Source organism: Schistocerca serialis, chromosome 1, assembly GCF_023864345.2.
Source record: "Schistocerca serialis cubense isolate TAMUIC-IGC-003099 chromosome 1, iqSchSeri2.2, whole genome shotgun sequence".
In the NCBI taxonomy this organism is placed as follows: Eukaryota; Metazoa; Arthropoda; class Insecta; order Orthoptera; family Acrididae; genus Schistocerca; species Schistocerca serialis.
Window position 1 is genome coordinate 433,858,413 of NC_064638.1, and position 13,453 is coordinate 433,871,865.

General features: G+C 37.8%; 1 protein-coding gene across 1 annotated transcript in view; it reads left to right on the plus strand.

Annotated features, from left to right (window-relative positions):
* LOC126481687 (pickpocket protein 28-like) overlaps nt 1–13,453 on the plus strand; it is a 60,617-nt gene that overhangs the window by 8,157 nt on the left and 39,007 nt on the right. Inside the window, exon 2 of the mRNA XM_050105667.1 lies at nt 1,899–2,025. Within this exon, the coding sequence (XP_049961624.1) occupies nt 1,899–2,025 (127 nt within the window). The remainder of the gene's footprint in view (nt 1–1,898; nt 2,026–13,453) is intronic.

The following is a 13,453-nucleotide window of genomic DNA, read 5'->3' on the forward strand; positions in this document are numbered from 1 at the left end:
TCTGTATTTTACAGTGTCTGTGTCGCTACATACAACGCCTTTTGGATACGGGTGCATGCATGTCCGAAGGACATTTTATAGAACTATACAGACACAGCATAATACAGACATTAAAAGCATGTATTACATGCCCAGTAAGGTAAACGCGACGAGAATAACCATGTCGCTCCCAGTGCAGGAATCACATGAAAAGGTGTGCGAACAAAGGACACGGACAGTGACTGGGTCGGTCTAGGGAGTGTGCATGGAGAGGCGAAGTGATTAAGACAACCGCTCGCGACAAGTGGGAAATGCAGTTTCGAATCCCGGTTTGGTACAAATTTTCATAAATCACTAATCATTTGTACAGCTGATGTAGAACCACTTTTGTAATTTGCAAATACATTTCTTTTTTAATCCCGCCTTTTCATAATGTAATCTGTTTCCAAGCCATTGTTCATTGGGTTCAACTGGTCTTCCGAGACCTTTGCCATTTGTAATAGAGTTACAGTGACATCGTCAAATCTGACTTTTTGTTTCTCCTTTCTGAACTTTAACTCATTTTCCAAATTTGCCCTTGATTTCCTTTGCTGCTTTGTCAATACAAAAATTAAATATCAAAGGGGATAGATTACAACCCTATCTCTTGTCTCAACTTATGTCTCTGTTTCATGTCCCTCAACTGTTATAACTGCAGTTTCGACCCATTACAAGTTGTAAATAACCCTTCGCTCCTTCATTCAGAACTTTAAAGAGTTATTCCAGTCAGATTTACGACTTATAAACACCCATCTCAATTTATGATGTACAAACTCAGGAAGTTGCCGGCCTCAGTAGTTACAACAATGATGAACCTGACATAATGGATTTGTAATTCAGCGAAGTTAAAACTGGACATTTTACCTTCGGAATATTAGAGAAGAAGAGGGAGAGGCCGCAGCTTAAAGATTCATTACTGTGAGCCCACGCCAGACTTCAAAAGTTTATCCAAGGGAAGAGCACAACGAAGTTTTCTTTCGAGAGCTATTGAAGTTGGAATAATCACTGATTTAGACGTTCAAGCAGATCATAAAGTTGAAAGCTGCTGTAAAATGTACAATTTTGTAAATAGCTTACTAAAAAGCTTTTCGCTAATGTTTCCTGAATGACTGCTGCGGTTTCCTCAGGTTTACTCTGTATTAACGAGAGATCGTACTAGAGAGTACATGCGCATGGTAACGCTGGAGTTCAAAGACGCTTGAACAACACCCTGCACGAAGTTCGTGAACTGTATTCAAACATCGTCCTGGCCATCCTGTTCTGGGCAAAGAATATTTTTTTGTGAAGGCACGAGGCTGTCACAAATGCAATAAAGTATGATATCATACAGTCAAAATAACCAAAGTAAAAAAAGTTTCCTGTTTCACCGTTAGTTGTAGTGATAAGGAAAAATACAGTTTCTGAACAGGATTCTCAATGCAACTCATCCAAATAAATATTTCATCCGTCTTCAGTCGTAAGGATTTAAAATGTTCCACTTCACTCACCAGCTGACCAGCTTGTGACGATAAACTTCGCTTGTATGAAGTACCAAGTCAGAAACCATGTGCGCCATGTTTTGTTATAGTAAAAACAAACCATGATCCAATTTTATCTGCTGCTCTGTTTGCTAAATAATTTGCGTAATATTCATCCTCTTTCATTGTCACACTCTTGCATATGCAAACAGAGTAAATAAGTTAGAATCATTTGTCCCTTCTAGTGTCAGATCATTGGGCCATATTAAGAAAAGAGCAGAACTATCTCCGTCCCCAAACTCCCTCCACACACACACACACACACACACACACACACACACACACACACAATTGACAGTATACTCCTATTGAGATTCATAATTGTTCCATGTATGTTAAACTCGCTGCATCTATTGCTTCCAGCTGCATCTGCAGGAAGTCCAGTTCGCTGGACCGATGCCGTCTGGGCTGTGATTATCGAGTACACTCAAAACACGACCCTACATGGCTACCGGTACCTCACCGAGAAACGGAGACACTGGATGGAAAGGTAAACTTTTAGGAGTTTTCAGAGAACACCACTTAACAGACAAACGAGTAGCACAACCAAAAGCTGCTCAGACGTATTAGAACTGAGTAATAGGATATAACACCGCAACTAGTGAAATGTTTTTCGCTCACTGAGAAAATAGCTACGATGCTGGGCTACGTAGAAACTAACTTCATGAAAACAGACTGTGTGAAGATTTCTACTGCATGTGTCCTGTTGCATGGTAGGTGCAGGGTCCACAATGGGCCCTGATAACTTGTCCCATGCGTGATGGCATTGACGCGTATAAGGCGCGAATGGCGTCCTGTGGTGTATCGATCCATGCTGCATTCACCTGGTTACAAAGTTTATTTGTGGTGGTTGGCGCTGGATCACAGTGCTGCACCCATCGTTTCAGCATATCCCACACATTTTCGATTGTCGACGAGTCTGGTGATCTGGCAGGCCAGGCGAAAGGCTGATATCCTGTGACACCAAGAAGGCACGCGTTCGTGCAGCAACATGTGTCTTGCTGAAAAATGGCGTCTAGGATATTGTGCAGAAAGGATATGGCTACGGGTCGCGGATGTCATTCACGTTATCGCACTTGTCACGGTGCCCTGGATACGCACCAACCGTGATTTGTGGTCGTACCCAATAGCACCTTACTCCATAAGCTCTTGTTGGCGCAGTATGTCTTGTGTGAATGCAGTCACTATGATGCCACTCCCCCTGTCTGCGGCGAACCAAAATGAAGCCATCATTTAAAAAAAAGAAAAAAAAGCAGAACCTGAATTCGTCTGAAAACACTATGTGATGCCGCTCTTGTCGCCACTGACTTCCATTCACTACTCCTCGGGAAGTGGTCTGGGTGGTGCGACCTGACCCATTTTTTGTCGTGTTCTACGACCTTCTGTCAACCATTCTGGACATACCCGTTGCATTGCGGAAACACTTCGTCCCTCACGAGCAGCAATTTCCCGGATGGCTACATCACATACTCTCATGACAATAATGTGCCCTCTTTCAAACTCACTGATTTGACGGTACGGTTCGCGCATATGTTCATGAGGCATCCTGCTCGTTTTCTGATGTCACACTGGTCCATTGCCTTCGGTTTACAGCGACAACGAGTGTCACAGGCACATTTTATCGGTAGGTGGTGTTATGCAGCGATGTAGATGTTGACCTTGAACCTGTGGGCCGACATGGTTCACATGGTAATTATTTCTGCAGAATATACTAATGTATATTGTAACCTCCCCACAAAAAATAAAAAATATAATTATATCATTCACATTCAGCGTAACCTCCCGATAAAAAGTTCCATAACCTACCAATAATACAATGTGACTAATCTCTCAGTAAAATTGTGGCTTACTTATAACCTATCAATAATTAACTGTGAATTTAAGCTGGTAAATTTTGGACGTCAGCAGTGCTGCGTCATGGCCCTGAAAGATCATACTGAATAAATTGAAAATTCTTACCTCAATAAGGTCGCCGGATAACGCATATATATATATATGCTCCTATAAGAAATTTTTGTGGCACGGCCCAGTGCAATGCTGACCGATAGATTTGTCTTGTATAAGAAGAAATAACTGAATTTTCTTTACAATAATCAGGATGACCATGGATGGAGAAATTAGTAAATTCTTTAAATTGAGATAAATGATTGTCAAAAGTTAATTTTTATAAGAAAGATTATTATTAAGAGATTTTTCTTAAAACATTCACATAGGACTTGACATAACCATAGTACATATGCGCGAGGCTGCTTTTACCTTATACTACATCGCTCAGGCTCTGCCATTGCTCCCCAGGACCGGCCCAGCTAACCCGACACACAAGATTCTAGCAACTACTTACTCCTACTGCTACACAGTTCCTACTGCATACAACACTGCTCTCTGGTCTGAGATTCTCTTATACCTTACATATCGCAGGCAGCGCGTGAGCAATCCATCGAAATTACATCTGCTCGAGTGCGCTAGCAACAAATTCCTTAATCATAGATCTCTTACTTAACCGTCCACTGGGGGGGGGGGGGGGGGGCAAAAATTTGGCAGCGATGGTGAGTCAATTGGACTTGCCATGAGCAACAAATTTTTCTATAATCTATTTAGTTTACTAAGGCTACAGTCACAGAGTATATACATTATTGATAAGTGCAGAATATATTAAGAAATGACAACATGTATACGCAATGAGTACAAAATATATTAACAAATGACATAAAGTGCACATGCACTGTATAAGTCTTTAGCATTTTTTTGTACAAGTACTGAATACATTAAGAAATTAAATAAAGTGCACACGCACTGTGAAAGTCTTAAGCATTTTTACAAGAACTAGGAAAGGAATGGGAAGGATAGCATCATGGTTGTAGCACTGTCGGTTGCATGTAGCTGCACTGAAAGTCCATATCTTTCTACAGAAGCACAACACCAAGTGAGACAATCTGAAGTTCTCTTCCCTGAAGTATTTATCAGTGTATCCAGGACACTGAAATGTTGTATTAATATTGAATGTTACCATTTTGGTAGTACATTAGGTACACCAAACAGCAGGACCATAATAATGTCTCTATTGTTCAAGGTGGTGGACAGTTCGATAAGTCGACATCACATTCTTGTAGAATCCATATTCTTATATCAACGTAGAATTAGTGCAAAAACCAAACTTAGTGCTCCATGATCATGAGGATGGACAGGACATACGCATATTGCAGTAATTGCTTGTAATTAGGTCAGAAGGTGAAGGATACATTAAGTCTTATGCTAGTCATCATTCAGAATTACACTAGTGTATCAACCGATTTGAATAATTATTGGCACTCATTGGCTATTTACACAGCATCTAAGTAGTATGTATGGAGTATTACAGAACACAATCCATAAGTCATCTCATTAATGTAATTATTGGCATAGCATTTATGCGTAAGTCATCTCATTACAGTAATTATTGGTACTCATGTATGCAGTATTAGAAAACATCATTCATAAGTCATCTCATTACAGTAATATTTGGCATAGCATTTATGCGTAAGTCATCTCATTACAGTAATCATTGGCATAGCAGTTATGCATTAGTCATCTCATTAAAGTAATCATTGGCATAGCATTTATGCATAAGTCATCTCATTACAGTAATCATTGGCATAACATTTATGCATTATTGCAAAACATCATTCAGTATTACTCAGAAGTCATCATTCAAAACAAGAGTTATTGCGTATAGCATCAACCTGTTTGTGTTTATATATGATATCATGCAAGTGACATAAGACATATTTAAAATGTAACATATTGTAACTATTACTCATGGTCTGTAGTCCAATAATACATAGACATAAGGGAATCAATACATCAGAAAAATTTGCATTATATTTAGGACTAGAAATATATCTTAAACTGGTAGCATTATTTAGTTGTATACTGGTAATAGTTGGGATTAGTAATAAAAATTTTTTGTGCTAGCAATGCATTGCGCTAGGATCGATAGTCATTAGCTGGGGCATGAAAATATTTGCTTTTGACTTATTGCTGGAAACAAGGATAAATAACGTCATTCGTCATGAGTCACCTGTAGCAGGATTATGAAACAAGCAGAGTATGTGTGATTACATTCATGAATGATACACACAACTGGGAAAAAAATGCAAGTATTAGAACAGGTTTCATAACTAAGTGCTTGTAGCATATTAATATCATGAAAGGTTTCTCCTGGTAAAAATACAAAATGGATTATTGACCTGAAAGAAAAAATGTATATTATGCTGAAAAGTAGTAAACTTCGAATTAACAGGTAATGAAATCTGTACTTAATATGTATGCTCTCTAGCTATCTTTCCCAAAACATTCAATCATTATACTATGCGACATAAGACATACTGCCAAAAGGAACTGCAACAAATACTTAAATAACTACATAGCATCTCTTAACTAATAGTAAATATACAAACTTCATCATTATCCTCATCTGCAAAGAAAAACTTCATTATTCATATTATCATAACTTCATCATTATCATCATCTGAAAAGAAAAACTTCATTATGCATATACCATATAACTATTCATCATCATTTATTATCATCTGCAACAAAATAGACACTTCATTATTCATATTCATATTACCATTTACTTCATACAACTATTCATTATCATTCATTACTTCATATAGTATAGATTTCTTACTTCTAGCATAATTCATCACTAAAATTAACATGTGTAGTTCTGTCTGACAGCCTGCATCAATCGCCTCGTATTCTGAAAGAAAAATAATTAGTTAAGACTGCAGTTATACAGTGTGTTTAGTATATTCTTGTTAATGCTTGTTAATTCTGATCCATTTACTCTTCATGACAAGGTATTGCATTTTCTTTCTTTCATTCTGATTGTGAAATTTCCATTTCATAGTAATCCACTGTGGTTGTTTAATTTATTCCTTTTACATGGTATTGCTTTCTGAAAATTATGAATAAGGATTAATATCTTGCATTTAAATCATATACCCATTAAATGAAAACTTGTTTCTAGTGATATAACAAGCATACAGCATAACATGACAGAAAACGTATTAGGCCAAAATATAGACAGTTTTCAAGTGCGAAAATGCACACATAATATTATAATGTAGTAGCAAAAAATGTAGAACAATCAAGATATTGGAACACCAAAAGGCAAAATTTCAAAGTCAACTGGTGTTTGTTATATCTTAAAGATTTCGTAGTGCATACAAACAAAATTCTACTTTCGTTAGGAAAACAATCATACATACACAAAAAATGGAAAATGTGCACGGTCTGATGTCTAACGACAAGAAAAGCGACATGCTAACCTTACCTTGCCGGACACTTGCCAAGAAAAAAATATAATCATCATCAGTAAGTGGTCATATAAATATCTGGAAATGGCATTACAGTGTGATAAATCATAAAGTATGTTCACACAATAAACGGTTTAATATTGGAAATATTATATTGGCTCTCAAAGTTTCGGCGTGTACTACATTGGGGTGAGGAATGCTGCGAATTCTACAGGGACTTGCGTATAGAAGCTCGAATTTACTGCATCTACTCTTTCCTCTGTTGGATAAATAATGTGTGCGTACTAATATCTTCTGTCCTATGTGAAAGTCACGGCGTGTACAAACCTGTTTTCGCTGTCTTCTCCGGCGCTCTGTGGCACGTTGAGCGCAATGTCAATTATTTCATGGTGGCGTAGTCGACGAGATGGAGGAAAAGATACTAATTCTTTAATTTTGTTAGGTGGTTCAACATTTTTCAATATAACGGTCGGAGATAGCATAGTCGATTCATTTGGTATGGAGTTAATTACATTCTGGAATCAGCGTATGTGTGTATGCCAATCAATACGTTTTTTATGCCAGTATATTCTACATAGTTTACCAATTTCTTTCATCAATCGCTCAGAAGGGTTCGAAGAAGCGTGGTAATTGGATATATAGATCGGAGAAATGTTTCTAGCTCGCAACATACGTGTCCATATCGCAGATCGAAATTGTGGTCCATTGTCGGAAATTACTTTCAATACATACCCTACAAGAAATAAAAAATGTTTTACAAATGCATTCGAAATAGATTTAGCAGTAGCTCTGCGTAACGGAGAGAAGGTAACAAATTTCGAAGTGAGTTCAACAGCGACAAAGATGTTGCAAAAACCTCTACTAGATCTGGGAATCGGACCAAAACTGTCTACAGCGGCCATATGTCTCAATTTAATCGGTACAATAGGATGTAGCGGAGGAATATGTGAAGTCGTGTCTGATTTAGCTTTCTGGCAGATTTTATATGACGCTAAAACTCGTCGAATACGTTTCTCCATGTTAGCAAAATAACAGTTCTGTCTCAGTATAAGAAAATATTTTATGGCTCCATAATGTGCGTAACTTAAATGAGTATACCAAATTAATTTGTTAACGAGCTCGTCTGGGATTCATAATAACCAGTTGTTGCTGTCAGGGTGAGAGCGCCGTAACAGAATATTATTGCGTACAGTATAATGGTTTCTAATAGTAACATTATTCTTATCTTGCCAAAGGTGTTTCATTTCTTTCCGTACGTTGTCTTTGCTCTGCTCTTGTGCTGTCTCGTAATGACGACGAAATAAAATTTTCAAATGCAACTTGTTGAATATACATGACGCTGAAATTTGCTTGGCAGAAATTGGTTGCGATGTCTTGCTGATTGTTGCTGAGGGAACGCGATAGTGCGTCTGCTACAATATTTTCTGTACCGGGAATGTGAACAATTGTAAAATTAAATTCCTGTAAATAAAGTTTCCATCTGCTTAACCTGTCATGTGTAAATTTAGCGGAAAGTAAAAACTGTATAGCTCTATGATCTGTGTAAACGGTCGTATGTCTTCCATAAAGAAAATGCCTAAATCTGGTAAATGACCATTCAACACATAATGTTTCAAGTTCTGTGACAGAATAATTGCGTTCAGCAGGTGACAGAATGCGACTTGCAAAAGCGATGTTTTTAATTGCTGTAGTACCGTCTTCTTCAATTTATTGAAAAATGTGTACGCCTAAAGCGGTGTAAGAACTGTCGGTGGCTATGGAAAAATTTCTGGTAGGATCTGGGTGTGATAAAACTGGTGCGTTCAACAAAGCTTGTTTCATATTGACAAATTCAGACTGTGCTTGGCTATCCCAGGACCAAATAGCGTTTTTACCCGTCAAATGGCATAATGTAGGGGTGTCTAAAGCAGAGTAATGAATAAATTTACGGAAAAAGTTAGTTAAACCCAAAAAGCTGGGTAGTTGTTTCTTCGTCGTTGGAACAGTAATGTCACGAAGAGCTTGAAGTTTTTCCGGGTCAGGCGAAATGCTTTCTGCTGAAATTACATGTCCAAGAAAGTTTATGGAAGTTTTCCCAAAGTGCGATTTGCTAAGATTAACTGTGAGTCCTTGTGCACGAAAAGTTTGCAACAGTTGGTCAAGAACCAGATTGTGTTCAGTCCAGTTAGCTTCTGCGATAAGGATGTCGTCTACATATGTTGTGAGTCTGTCTTTAAGTTCTGTCGGAAGTATACTATTCAAACCGCGAATAAACGCTGCTGAAGAAATTGTGAAACCGAACGGTAATTTGCAAAACTGGTAACAGTCATCAAAACAGAGAAATGCTGTGTACTTTCTGCAGTTCGGATGGAGCTGAATTTGCCAAAATCCCGATTTCAAATCTATTGTGGAATAAATAGCAGTACCATGAAATTGCTGTAAAAGTTCTTCTAGTGTCTGTGGTCGATCTGTTTCATTAATAATAATGTCGTTGACATGACGCGAATCAAGTACGAGGCGAAGTGATCCATCCTTTTTCTTAACAATGTGGAGCGGGTTTATGCACGAACTAACTGCCGGTTCAATAATTCCTTTGTCTAGCATAGCTTGTAATACTTTCTTAACTTGTTCTCTGTGGATATACGGAATAGGATAATGTTTGGCTTTAAATGTGTCATGCTGTTTAACTTGAAATTCATACATGAAACCGGACATAGTACCAGGAATGTTGTCAAAAACTGGAGCTTGCTGTAAAAGAATATTGCGTAGCTGAGTACGTTCGTCGTCTGTATTTCCACTGCTTTATTTTACTTTATCAGAAATCATTTGCATAACGTCATAGTCGGCTTCGTCTGGTGTATTGTAGTTATGAACGTACGTATCCGTGAACAGTGAGGAATGACAGTCTATGTTACGTGATGTAAAAATGACCTCTCTCCGAATAATTGCCTGTTAATCTGCAGATAACGCATGCTGAAATTCTAATGCCAGTTGTACATTTTCATCCTTTAACATTAAATAGGAATTTTGAAAATCAATAATTGCGTCGTGTTGTACCAAAAAATTCGTACCTAAAATAACTGTTGTCAATAAGGGAACACTCCAAAAATTTAAGTGGAACGTATGACCTGCAATACAAAATGATAAGTGTGTCTATAATTTTACATCTACTCCTTTACTATATACTGCTTCTTTTATTTTAGTTTTGCCTAATGGTGACGTAGGATAAGTATTCTCTTTGTTACATTCGTTGAATGTTTCTTCATTTATAACTGACATAGGTGATCCAGAATCGATTACTGCTGAAAATGTGGATGATCCAATCTTTACTTCAATAACAGGGTGGGAAATGTTTTTTTGTGTAACTTGTTTTTCATGCAAAAGTGTGTCTCGGATGTCGTCAAAGTAATAACATTTTCGTGAACAAGATTCTGTGCGTCAAAAGTATTGCTCACGTTGCTGGAAGATGCAACCTGTACTGTATCTAGTCAAATTCTTTCTGACGGGCTGTTATTTGCGGGGGGATGCTGTGGCATTTCTGCTATTTGTATTGTTGTTACTCCGTCCTAACGTATTAGGTTAGGGATGATACCGACTGTCTGGTTCATTCATAATAATCCGTTGTTGTGGTTGACTCTGCTGCTGATAAGACCTACCGTTATTAAATCTACGCTGAAAACTGTGCTCATTAGTTTTACGTCTGTCATGATTCATTCCTATACGGCGCGTTGCGATAAGAGTTGAAATGATGTGTTTTCTGTACATACTGATTTCCTTGTTGCTGTGCGTTACTATTTGGTGGGGCCGACGCTATACGTGTAGGCGGCGAAACATTAAAGCTTGGTTGACCTTGCAGGCTACATTGTTGGTTAGGTATGCTAAGTGTCCGGTTTTGTTGCTGTTGTGGTGAAAACCCGCTATTGTTGCCAAAATGTGTCTGCGATTGCTGAAAATTTTGTAGATACTGATGATTAAAATTTTGTCTGTTATTAAAATGATGCTAGTATTTCTTGTCATTTCGGGAGTGTCTAATGAAAACTGTCACTTTCGGTAAAACTTGTCATATCGCGTTTTCTTTACTCATTCTTAATCCTAGATAGATCGATAGCTGAAGAGCTGCTTTGATAGATATAAAGGATAGTAAAAGAGTAGGCAGCAGTGCAGAAAACTAAAGAAGAAATAGCACTACTACGGCTCGGGGCCTTGTGCACGCTACAGCACATACTCATCGAAGTGTAATGAATCCCCTGAGGTCACTTAGGCGCTGCAAATAAATTTTAGTTTCTGCGTTACAGGCAATGCCGGTGAAAATTCAAAAGCAAATTGTCGTATCTAGTCCAAAGCGTGAATCTGTTTTCTGTCATTCTTAAATTTCCTAACGGATAGAAAGTGCTTGTAATCAAAATTATCATCTTTGTATGTCTGAGTAGGTTCAGCATTGCATGAGAAACTATTTATCTGTGTCTATTCGGATTCTAAGTCACGTACTCTCGGTAAATTACCTAAATTATACTGGCTGTGTGAGTGTGAGGAATGTTCGGAAAGTGGCGTATGCTGTGTCGTATTAGAGGCTGAAACATTTTTGATTTCTGTCACTTTAAAACGTTCGTCAATTTGGCTGTTCTGTTGTTCAAATCTCTTATCGACTTTCGCATCCCGAGTGCGTGAAAGTTCTGCTTACATTAATTTAAACTCGTCGCGTAACTGTGTTGCGTTTTCAGTATATTGTTTGGCGACTGCACTAATTTCATCTCTAAGTAATTTCCTTGTGGCTACATGTCTTTGTTGTTGTGGTCTTCAGTCCTGAGATTGGTTTGATTCAGCTCTCCATGCTAATCTATCCTGTGCAAGCTCCTTCATCTCCCAGTACCTACTGCAACCTACATCCTTCTGAATCTGCTTACTGTATTCATCTCTTGGTCTCCCTCTACGATTTTTACCCTCCACGCTGCCCTCCAATGCTAAATTTGCGATCCCTTGATGCCTCAGGACATGTCCTACCAACCGATCCCTTCTTCTAGTCAAGTTGTGCCACAAACGTCTCTTGTGGCTACATGTGTATTACTTAATTCTTGTGCATCAGATCGAATTTCTTCACTACTGTTCCTAGCACAAGCCTTAATCTCCTCACGCAATTGGTCTCTAGTGTCATGACATTGCACGGCAACGGCTGCAATCCGTTCATTAAGTTGTTTGTTATGTTCATTAAGTTTGTCATGTTTTTCATTCGACTGTTTGAAACTTTCATTAAGTTGTTTGTTCGATTCATTAAGTTGTTATAATTGTTGTCTTGTTTTTCATTAAGTAGTTTGAAATTGTTGTTTAGTTTCTCATTCCACTGTTTGAGATTTTCATTACGTTGTTTGTACGATTCATTAAGTTGTTTGTACGATTCATTAAGTTGTTTGCTCGATTCATTAAGGTCGTCGTATTTTTCATTTAACTGTTTGAAATTTTCATTAAGTTGTTTGTTCGATTCTTTAAGTTGTAGCAGTACTGCCATAACTTGATCCAAGCCAAAATTAGCGACTCTGTTTTCTGTGTTATGTGATGGTGTATTTGCATGTGTCACGTTTTGTGTAACAATTCGGTCATTGTCTGATTCACAAAAAGGTTTGCCAATCGGATGTGCACTGTTGGTCACTACATCGGAATCAAATAAATCTGACATATTTTGAGTACATTCTTTACCTTCGTTAGAAACATTTGTCTGTTCATTGTGTAAATTTTGCAAATCAGGTGTGTCAATCTGGGCAGCGTTCATTGTAACGGAACGTGTCGCGTCATCAATTATCGTTAAATTAAGTGTAGACATGATTGAATTTGTTTGATCATCATTTGAAATAAAATCATTACTGGTGGTCAATACGCACTGATTATCTATAATTAGAGGGTTATCAATATGACACTGAGTGTCGCTAGTATTATCGGTCAAATTATTCGAGTCGGCTTTTTCACTCATTGCGCATCGCTATGTGCTGGTAGCAGTGTTTCGCGGCATTTTCACAACTCAAAGGTAAGCACAAAATGAAACAAAGACAAAGAAAATGGAACAAATACAATAACAACAAAGAGCAATAAATTCCCGATGATCTGTGAAAGAAGGAGTGACAAATTAGTAAATACGTTGCGCCAAATGCAAACTACATTTAACATTAAGTAAATAAGAGCAGATATATAACTGACTACTTCTCAGAAGTTCACAAAAATACGATCCTGGCCGGTTGTCGACAAGTGTAACCTCCCCACAAAAAATAAAAAAATATATCATTCACATTCAGCGTAACCTCCCAATAAAAAGTTCCGTAGCCTACCAATAATACAATGTGACTAATCTCTCAGTAAAATTGTGGCTTACTTATAACCTTTCAATAATTAACTGTGAATTTAAGCTGGTAAATTTTGGACGTCAGCAGTGCTGCGTCATGGCCCTGAAAGATCATACTGAATAAATTGAAAATTCTTACCTCGATAAGGTCGCCGGATAACGCATATATATATGCTCCTATAAGAAATTTTTGTGGCACAGCCCAGTGCAATGCTGACCGATAGATTTGTCATGTATAAGAAGAAACATCTGATTTTTCTTTACAATAATCAAGATGACCATGGATTGGAGAAATTAGTAAATTCTTTAAA